Source organism: Sapajus apella, unplaced genomic scaffold (assembly GCF_009761245.1).
Source record: "Sapajus apella isolate SASKATOON/1434 unplaced genomic scaffold, GSC_monkey_1.0 scaffold22, whole genome shotgun sequence".
NCBI classification, from domain to species: Eukaryota; Metazoa; Chordata; class Mammalia; order Primates; family Cebidae; genus Sapajus; species Sapajus apella.
In genome coordinates this window covers 27982436-28004207 of record NW_022436962.1, presented here as the reverse complement: position 1 = coordinate 28004207, position 21772 = coordinate 27982436, and the positions used below count along the sequence as shown (strand labels likewise).

General features: G+C 42.0%; 1 protein-coding gene across 1 annotated transcript in view; it reads left to right on the top strand.

Moving 5' to 3' along the window:
• Positions 1-1052: 1052 nt before the first annotated feature.
• The window catches only part of ACBD3 (acyl-CoA binding domain containing 3), a 41958-nt gene continuing 21238 nt past the window's right edge, over positions 1053-21772 (top strand). Inside the window, exons 1-2 of the mRNA XM_032289438.1 lie at positions 1053-1405; positions 21040-21181. Of these exons, the coding sequence (XP_032145329.1) occupies positions 1120-1405; positions 21040-21181 (428 nt within the window). The 5' untranslated portion in view covers positions 1053-1119. The remainder of the gene's footprint in view (positions 1406-21039; positions 21182-21772) is intronic.

Genomic DNA, 21772 nt, shown 5'->3' with positions numbered 1-21772 from the left:
ATGTCGGAAACAACTTCAATCTTTTAGAAAAAAATAGGTTTCTGGGCTCTCAGACGCCCTGTGGAAGGATATCAGGCAGTCAACGAAAATATTACGATTATGTGTGTGATGCTTGTGGGTTTTATTAACTTTTTTTTTTAAGACGGAGTCTCGCTGTCGCCCAGGCAGTGGCGCCAGCTCTGCTCACTGCAACTTCCACCTCCAGGGTTCTGCCTCAGCCTCCCGAGCAGCTGGGACTACAGGCGCGAGACACCACACGCAGACAGTTTTTGTATTTTTAGTAGAGACGGGGTTTCACCATGTTGGCCAGGATAGTCTTTATCTCTTGACCTCGTGACCTGCCCGCCTCGGCTTCCCAAAGTGCTGGGATTACAGGCGTGCGCCACCGCTTCCAGGCCGGTTTTAACTTTTAAAATGTAATTTGTTATTTTTCTTTCCAAATACACTTGCCTAACCTTCTGCACGTAACTTTTTGTACTCTTTTTCCTGAGGGTCCCCACAAATTGTATGAGCTTCTCTTCCTGCAAAACCAGGTTCCGCCCCGTCTGCAACCTCAAAGTCGCTGAATTTCTCTGCAGCCTCAGTTTCCTCTTTAAAAAGATTGGTAATTTGCCCTGCATTTCCTTAGTTTCTGTGAAGGCCAAAGAAGTTTGTGGGGGGCAAAAGAGCTCTGCCGTCCACGCAAGCCCCTGCAAATGTGAAGGGCTTCTGATCTGGGGTGTTGGCTGTTGGCCGACGTCATCACCCTCCCGGCTCCGACCCCCGGCGTGGGGCTCCACTGACAGCCGCAGTGCCGAACAGAGGAGTGGGGGTGGTTGGGCGGGGGACATTGGGGTGTACAGCCGCCCACCTGCAGCAACTGGGATCCGAGAGGATGGGGTGAGGGTGGAGGGAGAGTTCGGGACCAGCGGAAGTTAAGGAGCGTGAAGGGGTAGTCGCGGAGCCAGGGCAACTGCTGGTTCCGGAGGAGGCGGGGCACCAGGCCTCAGCCACTCTCCCAGAGCCCTCCAGCCGCCTCAGCAGCGGAAGTTCCGGTGTCGGTAAGTGGAGGTCAGAGGTCAGCAGGAAGTCGATACGTGGCCGCCGCCTGTCCCCGCCGAGGAGGCGCAGCAGCTGGAGATGGCGGCGGTGCTGAACGCAGAGCGACTCGAGGTGTCCGTCGACGGCCTCACACTCAGCCCGGACCCGGAGGAGCGGCCCGGCGCTGAGGGCGCCCCACTGCTGCCGCCACCGCTGCCACCGCCCTCGCCACCCGGATCCGGTCGGGTCCCGGGCGCCTCCGGGGAGCAGCCTGAGCCCGGGGAGGCGGCGGCTAGGGGCGCGGCGGAGGAGGCGCGGCGGCTGGAGCAGCGCTGGGGCTTCGGCCTGGAGGAGCTGTACGGCTTGGCACTGCGCTTCTTCAAAGGTGAGCCAGGTGGGCCCCACCCCCGCTGCTTCTGCCCGGCCCCGGGAGCCCTGCACGGGCTGTGGTCCTCAGGGTGACTGGACCAGCCTTGCCCTCACCAACTCATACTGGGCCTTGGTGACTCAAGCGGGGCTCCGTCCTTGTGGGTACCCGAAGTTCGTCACTACCTGCTTGGCCACTAGGTCAGACCCCTGACGGGCCTGCAACCTTGGTTTAGCAGTCACGTCCCGCCTCCCAGAGGTTACTGGGGTATTTTAGCTCAATTAGCTTCTGGGATTTCCTGGAGCCAGGGTGGAAGAATGAACCCACTTTCTCCCAAAGGATCCCAGTCTGGGATTGCCCTTTATTATTATTATTATTATTATTTTTTACTGACGACTTTCTTTTCCCGTTTCCCATGGCTTGTCACATCAGGACCCGCCGATTTTTACCCTTAGTGTAAGAAATCTGTCAAGAGGTTCCATACATAGCCTTTCCAGCCGTTCTTGGGAACCATAAACTCGAATAGGACTTGATCCTCTGGCAGTATTGATGTGGCAGAGAGGAAGAAGTAGTGTTAAGCTCACCATCCTCTCCGGGTTATCAGACTCTTGAAGAGGGATGTCCACTATGTTCTAGTAACTTCTAGGTGGTTAAAATTTTATCTTTTCAACAATGTGCAAGAGTGAATTCTCAGAGTAAGGCCTAATAGTACCTTCTGTGCTTTTCGCATAATTAATTGTTAAATATCCCTCGTCTTAGAGCAAGATTGTAGTGTGCGGTTTTTTGTTTGTTTTTAATTGGGTTGTTTGTTTTTAATCACTTAGTCAAATGGTGGAGAGACCAATCACATGATTTTTGTCAGTGTGAAAGACTGATTAAAAGCCCGTTAGTTTGATTCTTAAAGATATTTAGTCTTGTAGGGCGAATGGACAGGGAGGGACATCAGCAAATGAAACTTTAAAAAGTGGTCGCTACGTTCCACATACATTCCGGAACGGCATATTTATGACACTTTACCCAAAGGGAGTCAGTACCTTTTGGAGTACGTATTTTACTAGCTGAAGTTGAGTACTTCAGTGTAATGATACACGCTGAAGTTGTAAATAACTTTAGTTGTGCAAACTAGTGAAAGTTTCTTTTATACATTTTCCAGAACATTTGATCATTTCACATTCATTGACGTATTCATTGTCATTACACAATGAGTTCAGCCCTCTTGTGTACAGACTAGCTTGGGGAATTGGTAATGGCGAATGGGTTTTGGATCATTTGACTTTTAGATCACTGGCTTGAATTTAGAGTTTGCTATAGTGATGATATATTACCACTTTATAAAAATCAGGTGGTTTCTGTACAACTCATATAGCTTCATTCCACCTTAAATTTTTATTCTTGGAACTTTTTAATAAAGTATATTGTAGCAGAGAGTAAGAATAGAAAATAACTAATTTCTGTTTTTTTTTTTTTTTTGAGCTGGAGTCTTGCTCTGTTGCCCATGCTGGAGTGCAGTGGTGTGATCTCTGCTCACTGCAACCTCTGCCTCCCAGCTTCAAGCAATTCTTGTGCCCCAGCCTCCCAAGTAGCTGGGACTACAGGTGTGTGCCACGATGCCCCGCTCATTTTTTTTGTATTTTTAGTACAGATGGGGTTTCACCAGTTGGCCAGGCTGGTCTCGAAGTCCTGACCTCAAGTGATTCGCCCTCCTCGGTCACCCAAAGTGCTGGGATTACAAGCGTGAGCCACTGCACGTGGCCATAATCCTAGCTTTTGTCATATGACAAAAAGTAAGAAAATGGGTAATTTCATCTTCTGAGCCTGATTTGAAAATAGTAGTAATAACTTTTTTGAAAGATGAGAACCACTATAATGTGCAATACACTTAGCATGGTTTGGAGAGTCAGAAGCTCTAGATTCTAGTTACCTTGTAAACTCCTAGACAATGAACTTTTCCAGACTCAGTTTCATATGTATAAAGGGAGCTGGATTAGATGAAATGTGATGTCTCAGATTTAATATTCAATGCTCTAAACCTAACAGCTTATTTTAACATGTGTCTTGAGTGGTAGAAATCCTAGGGAAACCTGTAACTTGGGGCCTAGGTGTTAGTCACCTTAGAGAATAAAGCTACATTGTTAGGTGTGGTTCACTCACTTCCTAAATTAAGTTCTCAAAGCAATATCCAGGTACTTAAAAGGAGAAATAGCTGTGTAGCAACTAAAAGCTATCTTTCTGCATGGATCATTGGAGACTGTTAGTATGTGAGACACTAATTGAAAAAAGAAAGGGAAGGTTGTAAAAGCAGTCAGTAGAATTACTGAACATGGAGTGAGCCAAGTAATGCTGCCTTTGTTTTAATGTGTGAATTTTTCTGGTGGAACGCTTGGTGCTTTGTCAGGCTTGCAAGGACTTCTAATAGACCACCATTCTGTGGTTTTGTACCAGTATTTCACAAGAATTAGAAATAACATTACATCTTCCCTCCTGGATTCAAGCAATTCTCCTGCCTCAGCCTTCTGAGTAGCTAAGTTTACAGGCTTGTGCCACCATGCCCGGCTAATTTTTGTATTATTACTAGAGATGGGGTTTCATCACATTGGCCAGCCTGATAGCGAACTCCTGACCTCAGCATTCCCAAGTGCTGGGATTACAGGTGTGAACCATCACTCCTGGCCATGTAAATAGTAATAGTTAAGCCTTTTTGTCAGTAGATTAGACAATGAGGAACCACTGGAGGTTTTTAAAGGGAGGAGCAAAGTTGCCTGATTCTTTTTTTTTTTTTTTTTTTAAGATAGGCTGGTTTTGTCACCTACGCTAGAGGGCAGTGGCATCATCTTGGCTCACTGCAACCTATGCCTCCCAGGCTTAAGCCATCCTCCCACCGCAGCCTCCTGTGGCTGGGACCACAGGCCTGCACCACCACAACAAGCTAATTTTTGTGTTTTTTTGTAGAGATGGTCTCTTGCTTTGTTGCCCAAGCTGGTCTTGAGCTCCTGAACTCAAGCGATTCACCACCCTTGGCTTCTCAAAGTGCTGGGGTTACGGGCATGAGCCTCCATGCCCAGCCAAAGTTGCCCAGTTCTATTTTAGCAATGTTAAGCTAGGTTTTCTTAATCTCCTTGGGTTAAGGATCCACAGGAATCCAGTGGGTTCATTTTATTACGGCCTTTATACTTCTTGGATGGAGTTGACCTGCTGAATTATATTTTGGTTTTTAGAGTTCTTTAGGGTGGACTTTTCCTTCTCTAATACTTTATTGCCCTATTACATTAAGCTGGTAGATTGATTACATTAATTAAAAAATTCAGAGTCATGTCAATAGTTATTGAGTAGATGTTTACTGAATCTCAGGTACTATGCCAAAAGCTGTATATACATTATTTTGTTTAATCCTCTAAGAGCCCTTCTATAAGGGTATTGACCCCATTTCTGTGATGAGGATCCAGCCTCAGGCCCCTAAGTTATTTGGAAGGTAAGTCTTGGACTCATTTTCTTTATGGAATAGTTGATATATTACTGCTACCATTGCTATTTATTATACTCAATTATATTACTGATAGCAGAGTATTATATGTTGGGAGAGAATTATATTAATGATGGCAGTCAAATGGGCAACTGAAATGGTTCCATTTCCTGTTGTCTTTTTTAAACATAAGTAACTACAAGAGCTTTTATAAAATGGCCGCATTAATGTTTTAAAATACTGGATAGCTGGGCGCGGTGGCTCACGCCTGTAATCCCAGCACTTTTGGAGGCCGAGGCGGGTGGATCACGAGGTCAAGAGATCGAGACCATCCTGGTCAACATGGTGAAACCCCGTCTCTACTAAAACTACAAAAAATCAGCTGGGCATGGTGGTGCGTGCCTGTAATCCCAGCTACTCAGGAGGCTGAGGCAGGAGAATTGCCTGAACCCAGGAGGCGGAGGTTGCGGTGAGCCGAGATCGCGCCATTGCACTCCAGCCTGGGTAACATGAGTGAAACTCCATCTCAGAAAAAAAAATAAAATAAAATACTGGATAATGGTAGTTTATTCCTTGGAAACATATAATCAGTGTTTCTCCTGGACTTCAGTGGTCTATCCTCAGATAATTTTAAGTTTATATGTTACTATGGAACATCTATTAAATTTTGAGTTTTTTTTTTTTTTTTTTTATTATCTTTACCTTTAGACATAAGTAGGTAATACTGTAGGAGGGATATATAGACCTAAGAGACAGATGTAAATTATAGCTACCAAGTTCATGTTAAATTTGAACTGAACCAAAATTTTCCTTTGATTGAATTCAGGGGTGTGTATGTGTTTTTATGTAATGATATAACATTTTCCTGAGGCTTCCCTTTATCACATGTGCAGTGTATGAAAGTATACAAACTGTAGTTTGAAGAATTTAATATGAGAGCTACTGTGAATCACTATTTAGGAAGGTAAGCTCTGGAGTCAACACTTTCTAGGTGTGTTTTCCTGGCTCTGCTACTTAATTTTGTTAACTTTTTGTGCCTTCCTGTACTCAGAGTTGTTTTAGGAGTTATAAGAAATTATATGTATAAACTCTTAGCAGAATGCATGGCTATTGGTATTTTGTAGCTGCTTATGTTGTTATAAAGGAGGTACCTCTGATAATGGATAATGGATGTTTTGAGTTAATGGAGGGAAAGTCTTAAAACTTTTACTAAGCAGTTAGTACACGCTAGGCAATTCCCAGAGTGTACTCATTGATTCAGGAATACTGCATTGTATTATTGTATTATCCTTTTTTTTTTTTTTTTTTTTTTTTGAGATGGAATTTTGCTCTTGCCACCCAGGCTGGAGTGCAATGCTGCGATCTTGGCTCACCACAACCTCTGCCTCCCAGGTTCTAGCGATTCTCCTGCCTCAGCCTTCCCAGTAGCTGGGATTATAGGTGTGCACCACCATGCCCTGCTAATTTTTTTTTTTTTTTTTTTTTGATAGAGACGGGGTTTCACCATGTCGACCAAGCTGGTCTTGAACTCCTAACTTCAGGTGATCCGACCACTTCGGCCTCCCAAAGTGCCGGGATTGCAGGCTGAGGCACTGTGCTGGCACTTTTTTTTTTTTTTTTTTCCTGTGACGTAGTCTTGCTCTGTCACCCAGACTTTAGTGCAATGGCCCAGTCTCAGCTCACGGCAACCTCCACCTCCTGGGTTCAAACGACTCTCCTGCCTTAGCCTCCTGAGTAGCTGGGACTGCAGGCACATACCACCACACCCGGCTAATTTTTGTATTTTTAGTAGAGATGGGGTTTTACGTTGGCCAGGCTAGTCTCGAACTCCAGACCTCGTGATCCACCCGCCTTGGCCTCCCAAAGTGCTGGGATTACACGCATGAGCCACCACGCCCAGCCATATGATTCTTTCTCATAAGTAGTATGAGAATTTGTCAATTGAGATTTTTTTTTTCTCAATCCAGCATGAGGAAGATGTGGTTTTTCAGTTTTTTGTTTGTTTTTGAGATGGAGTCTGGCTGTGTTGCCCAAGCTGGAGTGCAGTGGTGCAATCTTGGCTTCCTGCAACCTCTACCTCCTGGGTTCAAGAGATTCTCCTGCCTTAGCCTCCCGAGTAGCTGGGATTATGGGTGCGTGCCACCATGATCAGCTAATTTTTTGTATTTTTAGTAGAGATGGAGTTTCACTGTGTTAGCCAGGATGGTCTCGCTTTCCTGACTTCGTGATCCACCCACCTTGGTGTGAGCCACCACGCTGAGCCTTTTTTTTTTTTTTTTTTTTGTAGACAGTTTCATTCTTGTTGCCCAGGCTGAAGTGCAATAGTGAGATCTTGGCTCACTGCAATCTCCACCTCCTGGGTTCAAATGATTCTCCTGCCTCAGACTCCCAAGTGGCTGGGATTATGGGGCTTCTCCATGTTGGTCAGGTTGGTCTCAAACTCCCAACCTCAGGTGATCCACCCTCCCCCCTCGCCCTCCCCACCTTAGCCTTCCAAAGTGCTGGGATTACAGGTATGAACCACCATGCCCAGGAGGCAGTTTTTCAGTTTTAATATTTCTAAAAGATGGATTTTAATCAAAGTGTATTCTGTGTGAGGCTACAATGTGATACGGCCATGAAATAAAACAGATTTGATCTTAGGCTGCTTTGGTGGAAATAGGGTACCTAGGATGAGGGGAGAGAGAGAGAATCCTGTTCTCCTCTGCACTAGAGAGTACACCTCAGACAAGCCCTGGATACTGCTTTCCATTTGAGGCATCATTCTTCAGGGTTAAAGACAAAATGGAGCTCATTCAGAAGAGAGCAACTTGTATCAAGTGGGAATTCAAATCCCTGCCATTATTATCATAATGGCTGCTGTTTAATCAGTGTCTGCTCTATGCAGGCACTCTACCAAGATTTTGGGACACATTTCTAACCCTAAGGAGCAGTATTATCTCCATTTTATTGATAACAAAACAGACTTCGAAAGATTAAATAACTTGTCCATGTTACATACTTAACAGCAGAGCTCGGAATTAAATTTAAATTTGAGGTATGATTGACTAAGCTGGGAGTGTTTAGCCAAGAGAATAGAGAACTCAGGGCAAACACAATAGGTATTTTTGAGGTCTGATGTGTTAATGCTGAGGACAGGAAATAAACCCTGCGGATGGAGTTGAGAGATATCAACGAAGAATAAAGAGCTAAGTAAGAATCACAGCTATTCAAAAATGGATTAGACTTCTTTGGGACAGTGAGTTCTCATCACCAGGAAGTATTCAGCATAGGTTAGCAGTTGCTGGGTGGATATTGTAGAGAGGATTTGAGCTTTAGTTTGCAATTCAGTCACCTATCTTTAACATCCCTTCCACATGTTGAAATAATTTGGTACATTCCTTTGCCTCCAGAGAGAAGACAAAAAATGTGATTTCTCCTATAAAATAGCAATTGAGGTATGAGCCTAATAATCTTTTGTATACTTAATTTCAGGTGGGAAGGACTTAGTTGTAACCTTTCAGAGCTTTGGGGCCGGGTGCAGTGGCTCATGCCTGTAATCCCACTTTGAGAGGCTGAGGCAGGCAGGTCACTTGAGGTCAGGACTTTGAGACCAGCCTGACCAACATGGTGAAACCCTGTCTCTACTAAAAATACAAAAATTAGGCGGGCATGGTGGTGCATGCCTGTAATCCCAACTACTTGGGAGGCCGAGGCAGGAGAATCATTTGAACCCAGGAGGCGGAGGTTGCAGTGAGCCGAGATCGCGCCACTGCACTCCAGCCTGGGCAACAAAGCGAAACTCCATCTCAAAAAAAAAAAAAAAAACTTTCAGAGCTTTGGACTTGGTGACTGATTATAAGGCTGTTATCAAATTATGCTGTCCTATTTGAACTGTAAAGTTAAATACTTGTTAGTGTTAACTGGTTACAAGAGCAATAAGAAACTAACATGATATGCAAAACACATTTTCAAGCAATTAAAAACAGATAATGGCATCTACATGTTCTTACTAAGTGGCTTGGGCTGGGTGTAGTGGCTCACGCCTGTAATCCCAGCACTTTGGGAGGTTGAGGCAGATGGATCACTTTGAGCTCAGGACTTCGAGACCAGCCTGGGCAATATGGGGAAACCCCATCTCTGCCAAAACCACAAAAATTAGATGGGCATTGGTGGCTTGTACCTGTAGCCCCAGCTACTCATGGGGCTGAGGCAGGTGAATCACATGAACCCAGGAGGCAGAGGTTGCTGTGAGCCAAAATCACCCCGCTGTACTCCAGCCTGAGCTACAGAGCAAGACCCTGTCTCAAAAAGAAAAAAATAGTGGCTTAAAACAACTCATACTAAAAATCCATCTACACTCTGGATTTTCCTGCAAGCCGTAATCTGTGTACCAGACATCCAATTCATGCTGTCATGGTTGAGAAGATTCTCTGATGATTTGACTCCCATAGTCTATGGATTAAATTGATAGAAGACCTGATTTGTATAGTAAACTCTTCTGTTCATACTGGTATTGACTGTTCCTGATTCAAGATGACAGCTACAATGGTACTGTCAAAAATAGCTACATGAGAACTTGTTCCTCTGCTGCATTGTGCAGTGACTGTTTCACCCAGTACTTTGATGTAAGAATAAGCACCTTCCTCTTTCAGGAATGTTGTGGGTGTTTTCTGTTATTCATGGCTAAATGTAATCCTTTGTACTGTTACCACTTATGTTTGATTGTATGTAATTAAAAATAATATGCATTTTTTCCTCAAAGTTGCTGGACATGTTTCTTTGAAAGCAGTTAATAAACTGTTTCTAGCAATTCATCTACTAACAAATACTGTTTTTTTAATTTACTGAGAAGAAATATTAAAATATTTAATTGACAGTCATGAATCAGATAAGCTTTATAATCAGCCTTATAATTTTGCTGATTATTCATTTGGCATTGCAAGTCAGTATTATATGCACAGAACTGAGGCATTTTTTCTTGTATATTTAACTTTTCATGTTCCTATAGTCACAGTTTTTATCATGATAGTAATTTCTCATAATACCAAAGTTAAATCATGCTTTTCTGAATGCCCTCTTGCCAAAGACCACCAGGATCACAACTGTTGTTAAAAAAGGTGTAAAAAATTGTAATAATAAATATGGCCACAAGCAAAACAATAAACAAAAACCCCACACATACACTCTTATCGTTCTGCAGGCTAGAGATAGGTTTTGTTGGAGTAAAATCAAGGTGTCAGCAGGGTTTTGTTTCTTCTGGAGGCTCTAGAGTAGAATTTGTTTCTTTGTCTTTTCCAGGTGCTTCCAGGGAGCACCTGCAAGCTTTTGTTTATGCCCCTTCCTCCATCTTCAGAGCCACCATAGCTTCTTCAAATCTCTGACCCTTCTTCTCTTTCATTTATAAGGACCCTTATGATTACATTGGGCCCACATTAGTAGTTCAGGATAAGCTCAGCTGCAACCTTAATTCTGACTTTGCAAGTAACCTAACATATTCATAGGTTCCAGAAGTTAAGTATCTTTGAGGAGCCATTATTCTGCCCACCACTTGTGTCGTAGTAGCTTATTAATTGATTGCTGAACTTGTGCATTTGAGTTTATTCCTTTTACCTTTTTATTAAAAGTGGAAACCAGAGCAATTGAAAAGGTGAAGTTGAGGCCGGGCGCGGTGGCTCAAGCCTGTAATCCCAGCACTGTGGGAGGCCGAGGCGGGTGGATCACGAGGTCAAGAGATCAAGACCATCCTGGTCAACATGGTGAAACCCCATCTCTACTAAAAATACAAAAAATTAGCTGGGCGTGGTGACGCGTGCCTGTAATCCCAGCGACTCAAGAGGCTGGGGCAGGAGAATTGCCTGAACCCGGGAGGCGGAGGTTGCGGTGAGCCGAGATCGTGCCATTGCACTCCAGCCTGGGTAACAAGAGCGAAACTCCGTCTCAAAAAAAAAAAAAAAAAGAAAAGGTGAAGTTGTACTATAAAATTTATAATGAAAAATAGTCATCCAGTTTCTGTTGTTTTCCCATTTCCTAGGCCCTCTCCCCCAAGACAACTGCTTTCCATTATTTTAACTGTTTCCTCTGGTATTTGCTTCCATTTTCCTACTGCTGCTTTAATTGAAAAAAAAAAAAAGAAAAGAAAAAATTCTAACTTACGTATGTCTATTCTTCTTTCCTCTTCTTAGACTCCTAATTTTATTTCATGTTTTGTGGTTAAACTGGTGCCTGCTGTTTGTTTTTATGTTATTCAGAGCTGAAACAGATCATGCACTTTGATGACATTTTTGTTCTTGTGCAAACCTTTTTTTAAAGACACGTATCTTAAATGTCCTTAAATTTTTGAACCAGTTTTAGTGTTTGTGGTGAGACTTGGTTATATCCACTGCTCAACTGTCATTCCTAGAAATTACCTTCACCTTTTCCTGTTGTGTTGGACTCTGTTTTCCCTCAATCACTTATTTTTCTTTGTTGTTGTTTTTATTTATTCCATTACTTTGGAAAAGCACATCCCTTAGTATCTTCTTATGAAAAGAGTAATGAGTCCTTGCCTTTTCAAAAATGTGTTTTACTGTCACTTTTGATTTACTTGATTGGGCATAAAAATCTAGAATGGGAATAATTTCTCTTCGAAAATTTGAAGGTGTTATTCCATTCATTGTTTTCTAGCCTTCAGTATTCATATTCTTAAGAAGTCTATAGTCATTCTGATTCTTTATCCTGTGTATGTGACCAGTTTTTCTTTCTAGAAGTATGAAGGATCTCCTGTTTAATCTCCATGTTGAGAAATTTCAGAATTATTGTCTCCTTGTTTGTTTTCAGTGATTTTGCTGAATATTTGTGACAGTCTTTTTAGTTTGGAAACTTGAATCCTTCATTTCAGGGAAATTTTCCTTTATTATTTCTTTGATAATTTTCTCTTTTTTTTTTTTTCTCTGTTTTCACTCTTTGGTACTGTTAATAGATAATTGATCTTTTGGATTAAACTTCTAATTCTCTTTTCTTCCCTATTTTCCTTTTTTTTTGCTCTGTTTTCTAGGAAATATCTTCAGCTCCATCTTCTAGATTTAATTTTTTTTTTTTACATTTTTAATTTCCAAGAAATCTTTTTTCTCTGAATTGTCCCTTTTTTTTTTTTTTTTTTTTTGTATCTTGTTTTGCTTGATGGTTGCATTAACTTCTGTTTCTGAGGATATTGAATATAAATTTTAAATGTTCTTTCACTGTTAAAATTTATTTTAGTTTTTTTGTTTCCATGTTGGCAGCTTTCCTCAAAAGTCTGGTGATCCTTGAATATTTCACGTTAAAGGATAAGGTACTAAACACCTAATTGTAACATTAAAGTTGAAACCTTTTTTCTAAGGTGATGAGGCAGAAGTTTTGTAGAGGAACCCTCAAATACCAGCATTTTTCAAATCAGTGTCTGTAGGTCTTTATTTGGGGCCAGATTTTAAAGAAAATACTCCTGTCTCCTGCCTGGGATATATGAACCTGGTTGCCTACATTCAGGAACTAGGCAAGAGAAGCAGGGGATGAGTGGGAGGTACTTAACCATTTTCTGGGAAAACATTTCATGTATCTATCTAGTAGTACACTCTAAGCCAGGTGTCCTAACATCTGGAGCATCCCTGATTCATTTTCCCTAGTATATATCCAGCCCTCTTCTGATGTAGGGGCAAGGTAGCCATCTGCCTGCTTGGGGTTGCCAAACACAATGGAGGGAGGGTGGCTACTTACATCTTACATAGATTTTAAACCAGATTCCTGTTTTCATCTAGACTTCAGCTTTTAAAGAACCTGATGCCTTCAACTTGTGAACCTTTCCAGGGTTCTCTCACTTGGCTTCCTTATTCCTTTTAGTGGGATTTCATTAAGAATCAGAGGTAATTGTGTGTGTTCAAATGATCATGTTTAACTGGAAGTTTATCTGCATGTTTTCTTTTCCCAGCGTGATTTATGTTTAGTTTTGGTTGCCATAGAAAGCAGAATTCCAAAGTTGATTGAATTAAATAACTTTGTGATATTAATAATTAACTTAATGAGTGCAAGAGCCTAGGATGATGCCTGTGTTTCCTTCTGGGAGGACTGAAATAGAACTTTCCCTTAGGAATAGGGCCCTGATTAAAGAGTTTTGAGTTTCTGCAAGGCTTTTTGTGTCTGTGCAGTTAACGGTCCTGATTAATTCTTTCCTGCTAACTACATTTAACGTCTATGGTACCAGAAATAATTTAGCAGAAAATTATTCTTGGCCAGGCACAGTGGCTCATGCCTGTAATCCCAGCACTTTGGGAGTCTGAGTCAGGCAGATCACCTGATGTCAGGAGTTTGAGACCAGCCTAGTCAACATGGTGAAACCCTGTCTCTACTAAAAATTAAAAAATTAGTGAGGCGTGGTAGTGCACTTCTGTAATCTCAGCTACTGAGGAGGCTGAGGCAGGAAAATCATTTGAACCTGGGAGGTGGAAGTTGCAGTGAGCTGAGATCACGCTACTACACTTTAGCTTGGGTGACAGAGCGAGACTGTCTTAAAAAAAAGGAAGAAAAATTATTCTGATCGGATTTAAAAGACTAAACCCTTTTGATGTGTCAACCAGAGTCACCTGAAGAGTAAGAGAAAAGTAACTTTTTGTGTAATACTAATAGTCTGCCTAACAACAAAGATTGTGAAGGATTTTTATTTTTCTGTGTTTGTTTATTTGTTTGTTTTTGAAGCTTAGAACTTCAATACTGTGTGGACGGTGCTATACCAAAATTGGTTGGGATTAGCACAACCTCCTGGGATTTGTATATTCCTTGGGAGAATAATTGATCTCTTAGCCTCATCCCAAAGGCTGAAAATACATTGCTTTGACTTTAAAAATGTGTGTTAAAAAAGAAAATGTGTATGTGTGTTTGATTACAAAGTACATATGCTTATTGAAAATTGGGAAAATAAAAAATAAATTAATTTGTTTTTGGTTTTTTTTTTTCCATTTATTTATTTTATTGCATTTTAGGTATAAAATTAATTTGTAATACAGTCTTTCCAAAATACTGGGGTTGCAGGCATGAGCCACCAGACCCAGCTGGGTTTGTTTGCTTGTTTGTTTGTTTCTTTCTTTCTTTCTTTCTTACACATTGCCACAAAGACATGTCCATTGTTTGTTTTTAAACAGGGTCTTCATCTGTCACGAAGGCTGGAGTTCAGTGGTGCTTTCACCGTTTATTGACCTCCAGGCTCAAGCAATCCTGAGCATCTGGAGAAGCCTGAACTACAGGCACTTGCCACCATGCCCAGCTGTTTTTTGTTTTGTTGTTGTTGTTTTAATTTTTTTTTTTTTTTTTTTTTTTTTTTTTAAGACAGTCTCGCTCTGTTACCCAGGCTGGAGTGCAGTGGCGCAATCTTGGCTCACTGCCACCTCCGTCTCCCAGGTTCAAGCAGTTCTCTGCCTCAGTGTCCCAAGTAGCTGGGGTTACAGGTACCTGCCACCACACCTGGCTAATTTCTGTTTTTTTTTTTTTTTTTTTTTTTTTTTTTTTTAATACGGGGTTTTTCTTTTTTTTCCCAGGCTGGAGTGCAATGGCGCGATCTCGGCTCACCGCAACCGCCGCCTCCTGGGTTCAGGCAATTCTCCTGCCTCAGCCTCCTGAGTAGCTGGGATTACAGGCACACGCCACCATGCCCAGCTGAATTTTTGTATTTTTAGTAGAGACGGGGTTTCACCATGTTGACCAGGATGGTCTCGATCTCTTGACCTCGTGATCCACCCGCCTCGGCCTCCCAAAGTGCTGGGATTACAGGCTTGAGCCACCGTGCCCAGCCATTTCTGTATTAGTAGAGACAGGATTTCACCATCTTGGCTAGGCTGAGTCTTGAACTCCTGACCTTGTGATCCATCCACCTCAGCCTCCCAAAGTGCTGGGATTACAGGCGTGAGCCACTGGGCCCAGCTGTTTTTTGTTTTTTGGTTGTTTTTTTTTTTGTAGAAATGAGGTCTTGTGGTTTTGCCCAGGTTAGTCTCAAACTCCTGGACTCAAGTCATCCTCCCACTTCAGACTCCACAGTGTTGAGATTGCAGGCGTGAGCCACTGCACCTGGCTGTTAGTTTTCTTGATTTTTTTTTTTTTTTTGGAGACAATTTTGGTTCCCATCTAGAAAAATGATTAATTTGGAGATTCAGTAGTAAGATTTAAGGAAAGGATTATAGAGCAACTATTTTTATTTTCTTTAGAGACAGAGTCTTGATAGATTGCCCAGGCTAGATTCTAACTCACGGCTCAAATGATCATCCTATCTCAGCCTCCCAAATAGGTGGGGCTACAGGTACATGCCACTGCAGCTGGCAGTAGAGCAATTCTTAAAACTAGTAAGTACAGAAAAGAGTAAATGGAAATGCCAGGATAGTTCACAAGAATGGATATACTGTTTTGTTCATTCTCATAGTAGTTGACCCATAAAGTCAATTTCTTTTGTGAGATTTGCTGTGTGTGTTTTTTGATGAGGGCCTGTGCACAAAAATATAGGTTTAAGCACTGAAATTCATAGAGGTCAGTGAATCTGTTTAACCACTTCACCAGGACTAACACTGAAAATGTATTCCACCCCCCCTCTTTTGGGGGTTTTGTTTTTGTTTTTGTTTTTTTTTGAGATGGATCACGCCAGCCTTGCTCTTGTTGCCCAGGCTGGAATGCAGTGCTACGATCTCGGCTCACTGCAACCTCTGCCTCCTGGGTTCAAGCAATTCTCTTGCCTCAGCCTCCTAAGTAGCTGGGATTACAAGCATGCTCCACCATACCTGGCTAATTTTTGTATTTTAAGTAGAGGCAGGGTTTCACCATGTTAGGCAGGTGTCATACTCCTGACCTCAGGTGATTCACCCACCCTAGTCTCCCAAAGTGTTGGGATTACACATGTGAGCCACCATGCCTGGCCATGTATTCCTCTTTTTAAAAATACCTTTATTGGCCAGGCATGGTGGCTCACGCCTTTAATCCCAGCATTTTGGGAGGCCAAGGCAGGCAGATCACCTGAGGTCAGGAGTTCAGGACCAGCCTGGCCAACCCAACATTGTGAAACCCAGTCTCTACTAAAAATACAAAAATTAGCAGGGCATGATGGCACACACCTGTAGTCCCAGCTACTCAGGAGGCTGAGACACGAGAATTGCTTAAACCTGGGAGGTAGAGGTTACAGTGAGCTGAGATCACGCCACTGTGCTCTGTTGTGGGTGACAGAGCAAGACTCCATCTCAAGAATAAATAAATAAAAATACTTTTTTTTTTTTTTTTTTTTTTTTTGAGACGGAGTTTCGCTCTTGTTACCCAGGCTGGAGTGCAATGGCGCGGTCTCGGCTCACCGCAACCTCCGCCTCCTGGGTTCAGGCAGTTCTCCTGCCTCAGCCTCCTGAGTAGCTGGGACTACAGGCACGCGCCACCATGCCCAGCTAATTTTTTGTAGTTTTAGTAGAGACGGGGTTTCACCATGTTGACCAGGATGGTCTTGATCTCTTGACCTCGTGATCCACCCGCCTTGGCCTCCCAAAGTGCTGGGATTACAGGCTTGAGCCACTGCGCCCGGCCTAAAAATACTTTTTAAATTTGCATTATATTTTTAATTCTGTCAGGTATAAAAAGGGCAGATATTAAATAACATCTAAAAGTACTGAAACTCAACCAGGTGCAGTGGTCACACCTCTAATCCCGGCACTTTGGGAGGCCCAGGTGGGCAGATCACCTGAGGTCAGGAGTTTGAGGCCAGCTTGGCCAATATGGTGAAACCTCATCTCTACTAAAAAATACAAAAATTAGCTGGGTGTGGTGGTGCGTGCCTGTAATTCCAGCTACTTGGGAGGCTGAGGCAGGAGACTCGCTTGAACCTGGGAGATGGAGGTTGCATTGAGCTGAGATTGTGCCACTGCACTCCAGCCTGGGTGACAAAGTGAGACTCTGTCTCAAAAAAAAAAAAAATTGTTTACTCACCATCCTTCAAAGACCTTGTACCTAGTTCACATTACCAAATGTTTAAAATAAAGAAGCAAACTGGCCAGGCATGGTGGCTCATGTCTATAATCCCAGCACTTTGGAAGGCTAGAGGGGGTTGAATACTTGAGGCCAGGAGCTCAAGACCAGCTAGGGCAACATGGCAAAATCCTGTCTCTACAAAAACACAAAAATTAGCTGGGCATAGTGGCACTCACTGGTAGTTCCAGCTACTCAGGCGGCTGAGGTGGAAGAATCCCTTGAGCCCAGGAATTCAAGGCTACAGTGAGCTGTGATTGTGCCACTGCCCTCCAGCCTGGGCAACAGAGTGAGACCCTGTCTCAAAAAGAAGCAAATTTATCATCTGGTAGGAAATGAACCCTCCTTCCATTGGTAAAAAACCCAAATAGCAGTATTTTACAGATAATTTTATAGTAATAGTAATTTCAAAAAATATTTTTCATATCCATTTGCCTCAGCTATTCAAATCACCCTCCTGCAGCAAAAATAATAATTTTTTGTGTGTATGTTCAAAATTGCTATATTGCATGACCAGAAAAGTGGTCTTCAGGTGAATAGTTTCCACGTGATTTTAGCTTTACTGACATTTATTTAGTTAAAACCACTTAATTGAATTTATACTTAAAAAAAGAAAGGAAAAGTGCACTCTCAGGCCCACCACATCTTTTTTTCTTGAATCATTGGCAGCATATGTTCTTTTATAAGGCTCAAGATAAAATGATATAGGTTATCATCTTTCTTTCTTTGTTTTTGAGATGCAGTTTTGCACTGTCACCCAGGCTGGAGTGCAGTGGCATGATCTCGGCTGATTGCCACCTCCATCTCGTTCAAGCAATTCTGCTTCAGCCTCCTGAGTAGCTAGAATTACAGATGTGTGCCACCATACCCAGCTAATTTTTATATTTTCTTCTTTTTTTACATTTTTTTTTTTTTTAATAGAGACAGGGTCTTACTATGTTGCCCAGGCTGGAGTGCGGTGGCTATTCACAGGCACAATCCTACTACTGATTAGCATGGGAGTTTTGACCTGCTCTGTTTCCGACCTGGGCCAGTTCACCCCTCCTTAGGCAACCTGGGGTCCCCTGCTCCCGGGAGGTCACCATATTGATGCCAAACTTAGTGTGGACATCCTATCTGCATAGCGCACTACAGCCCAGAACTCCTGGACTCAAGTGATCCTCCAGCCTCAGCCTCCTGAGTAGCTGGGACTACAGGCACGTGCCACCACGCCTGGTAATTTTTATATTTTTAGTGGACAGAGTTTTGCCATGTTGGCTAGGCTGGTCTTAAACTCTGGATCTCAGGTGATCCACCTGCCTTGCCCTCCCAAAGTGCTGGGATTACAGGTGTGAGCCATCGTGCCTGACTGGTCAATGCTTTTCTTTTGTTTTAAAAAAGAAAAACTTTCTAAATCTCAAGGCTAAAATCTGAAGTTGAAGCTATTTTTCAACTTACCACCATTTGTTAAAAGTGAGAAGGTACTGGACATGGTGGCTCACGCCTTTAATCCTAGTACTATGGGGAGGCGAGGCGGGTGGATCATCTGAGGTCAGGAGTTGGAGACCAGCCTGGCCAATGTGATGAAACCCCATCTCTGCTAAAAATAAAAAAACTAGCCAGGTGTGGTGGTGCACACCTGTAGTCCCAGCTACTCCGGAGGCAGAGGCCGCTATGAGCTGAGATTGTGCCACTCACTGCACTCCAGCCTAGGCAACAGAGCGAGACTCCATCTCAAAAAAAAATGAGAAGGAAGTTGTTTTGGGCTATGTGACGTAATAGTGTAAGAAAAGTTTTGGTGACTAATATTCTTATCAAGTATTTGATGACTAGTGTCACCAAATATTATGTGTTGTCCATAGTTGTATGTGCTATATACTTGTATACAACTGGCAGCACGGTAAGTTTGTTTACACCAGCATCCCCATAAACACTTGAGTTATGTATTGCACCATGTTATGGCAGCTGCCACACCACTAGGCCATAGGAAATGTTCAGCTCCGTTATAATCTTATGGTACTACAGTCATATAAACAATCAGTCCTTGACTGAAATGCCATTATGTAGAACATGACTGTACCGTATTGTTTCAACTTCCCTTATCGATAACCTTTTAAGTTATTTCCAGTAATAAGAAAACAGTGCTGCAATAAGTGTCCTTGTATCTAACCCCTCCTATATATTTGGGAGTGCTTATCAAGCATATGTAATGAGAACTGGAGTGAGTGGATCATAGGGCATATGCATTTATAGTTTTGAAATACAGGAGTCTTTCCTTTTCTATGGTTTAGCTTTCCCTGGTTTCAGATACGTGGGGTCCATCAAGGCCTGAAAATAAGTGAGTGGAGTACAATCAGATATTTTGAGAGACCCCACGTTCACATAACTTATTGTTGTATATTGTTATAATTGTTATATTTTATTCTTGTTAATCTCTTATTGTGTCTAATTTATAAATTATAGATATGTACATATAGGGAAAACATAATATATGTAGGGTTCAATACTATCTTCGGTTTTAAGCATCCACTAGGGGATAAGGTGGGGACTATTGTTTATTGCCAAATTGGCCTTCAAGATAACAGTAACAGTTTATAGTTACAGCATTCATATATGAGAATGAGTACCTGTTTGTAGGATCTTAACAACTTTCGATGTTATCTAATTTTTTTGTTTATCTGATGGGAGGTGGTGGTCTTGGTATCTAATGCTTTTAATTTCTATTTCTTGACTAGTGAGGTTGAATATCTTGTTGGACATTTATTGGCAGCTTCTATATTTTTTCTTCTCTGAGTTTCCTGCCGTTCTTTAACCCATATTATTCTCACTCATATTTTATTTCACCACCAGATGCATGAGTGAGACATATAAGTAGCATATACTGCTTTCAAGCCCCCCCCCCCTTTTTTAAACCTGGTAGTCTGTTATTGGAATCAACCAGTAGTTAATGCTGCCATTTATCAAAGAAGCAGAACTGTTCTCTCAGTATTTCCCATTATACCAGAACCCAATTTCATACTGCTTTTAAATGTTGGTGGCAGTTAGTCTTTTTAGGTCAAACTGGCTGCACTCTTAATTGCCTATATGGAAACCTACCAGATGCAATCAGATGAAGGAAAGAAAAGCATTAATGTTGTTCATAATAATCCTATTACCTCTGAAGTAGCAATCTGAAGTGTAACCCTCTCTTTATTGATGAATAAACTGAGAGGTTGAATGGTCACATAGCTAGGAAGTGTCTCAGATGAGATTTAAACCCAGGCCATCCAATTCCAAAGCCTTTTCCACCACATCATACTGCCTCAGTGGGATGGATACATTTTTTAAGACAGCCTTTCAAAGTGTTTGTATTCTCTTATGCATGATCATGTTAAAAGGTACTAATATAAAATTATTTTAAGTTTTTTTTCTCTTGGCTAAAAATTATTAAAAAAAAAAAAAAACTATTTTAAAAATTGATTGTTGAACTGGGCATGGTGGCTAATACCTGTAATCCCAGTACTTTGGGAGGCTGAGGCAGGAGAATTGCTTGAGTCCAGGAGTTGAAGACCAGTCTGGGCAACATTTGTAAGACATTGCCTCTGCAAGAAATAAAAAATTAGCTAGATGTGGTAGCACATGCCTATAGGCCCAGCTTCTTGGGAGGCTGAGGCAGAAGGATTGCTTAAGGCTGGGAGGATAGTCTCGGTCTCCTGACCTTGTGAATCCACCTGGTTTGGCCTCTCAAGGTTCCGGGATTACAGGAGTGAGCTACCACGCCCAGTCAGCTCTGTTACTAATAAAATGTAGTAATTGGGCCAGGCATGCTGGCTCAAATCCCAGAGCACTTTTGGAAAGAAGTCTGAGACGAGAGGCCCAAGAGTTTGAGACCAGCCTGCACAGCCCTTTCTCTGCAAAAATACAAAAATAGCTGGTTTTGGTGGTACACATGTGTAGTCCCAGCTACTTGGGGGGCTGAGGTAGGAGGATCATTTGAGTCAGGGAGGTCAAGGCTGCAGTGAGCCAGCATCACGCCATTGCGAGAGTAAGACTCTAACAATAAAAATATATATTATTGAATACCATAGGCAAAAAAAGAGAAAAAGAAAGTAGTAATTGAAATAAAAATTTCACAGCAATAGTGTTTCTGTCTATTACAGGCAATTTGTGACATACTTTGTAGCAAAGCTTTAGTATTAATGTTGAAAATCATGTATTTTGCCAGTGCTAATTGTTTTATTTGTGTTTCTTTTTCTTATAGAAAAAGATGGCAAAGCATTTCATCCAACTTATGAAGAAAAGCTGAAGCTTGTGGCACTGCATAAGCAGGTTCTTATGGGCCCGTATAATCCAGACACTTGTCCTGAGGTTGGATTCTTTGATGTATTAGGGAATGACAGGAGGTAAGTGTTTTTCTGTGTAGTGAATTTAATGAGGATAATGTTGGCAAAGGGTACAATATGTATTGGTTAAGACGTGAATAGCTGGTTCATTAGCTTAGAATAGGAGCTGAACATTTTTGCTTGCAGCTTGTGGAGCCTTCAGATGTTTATCTGTTTTTAGCTTAGAGATGGTTATGGCTAAATATTATGGATTCTTCCGTAATATTAACTCATCTGATTATGAACATATGATAAGTAGAGCTTCATTTGATTCTTCCCAATTAATATTAAAAGCGGCCATTTAAAATACATAGTAATTGATTCCCTTATTGAAACATAAAGAAAATTGTGACAAAAAAGAGTACATTGAGTATTTTGTTTAATTAAGGCCCAGATATTATATAAAAAAAATATACCAGGTGCAGCAGCTTACGTCTATGATCCCAGCACTTCAGGAGGCCGAGGTGGGTGGATCATTTGAGGTCAGGAGTTTGAGACCAGCCTGACCAACATGGTGAAACCCTGTCTCTACTAAAAATAAAAAAATTAGGCCGGGCACAGTGACTCGCACCTGTATTCCCAGCACTTTGGGAAGCTGAGGCGGGCAGATCA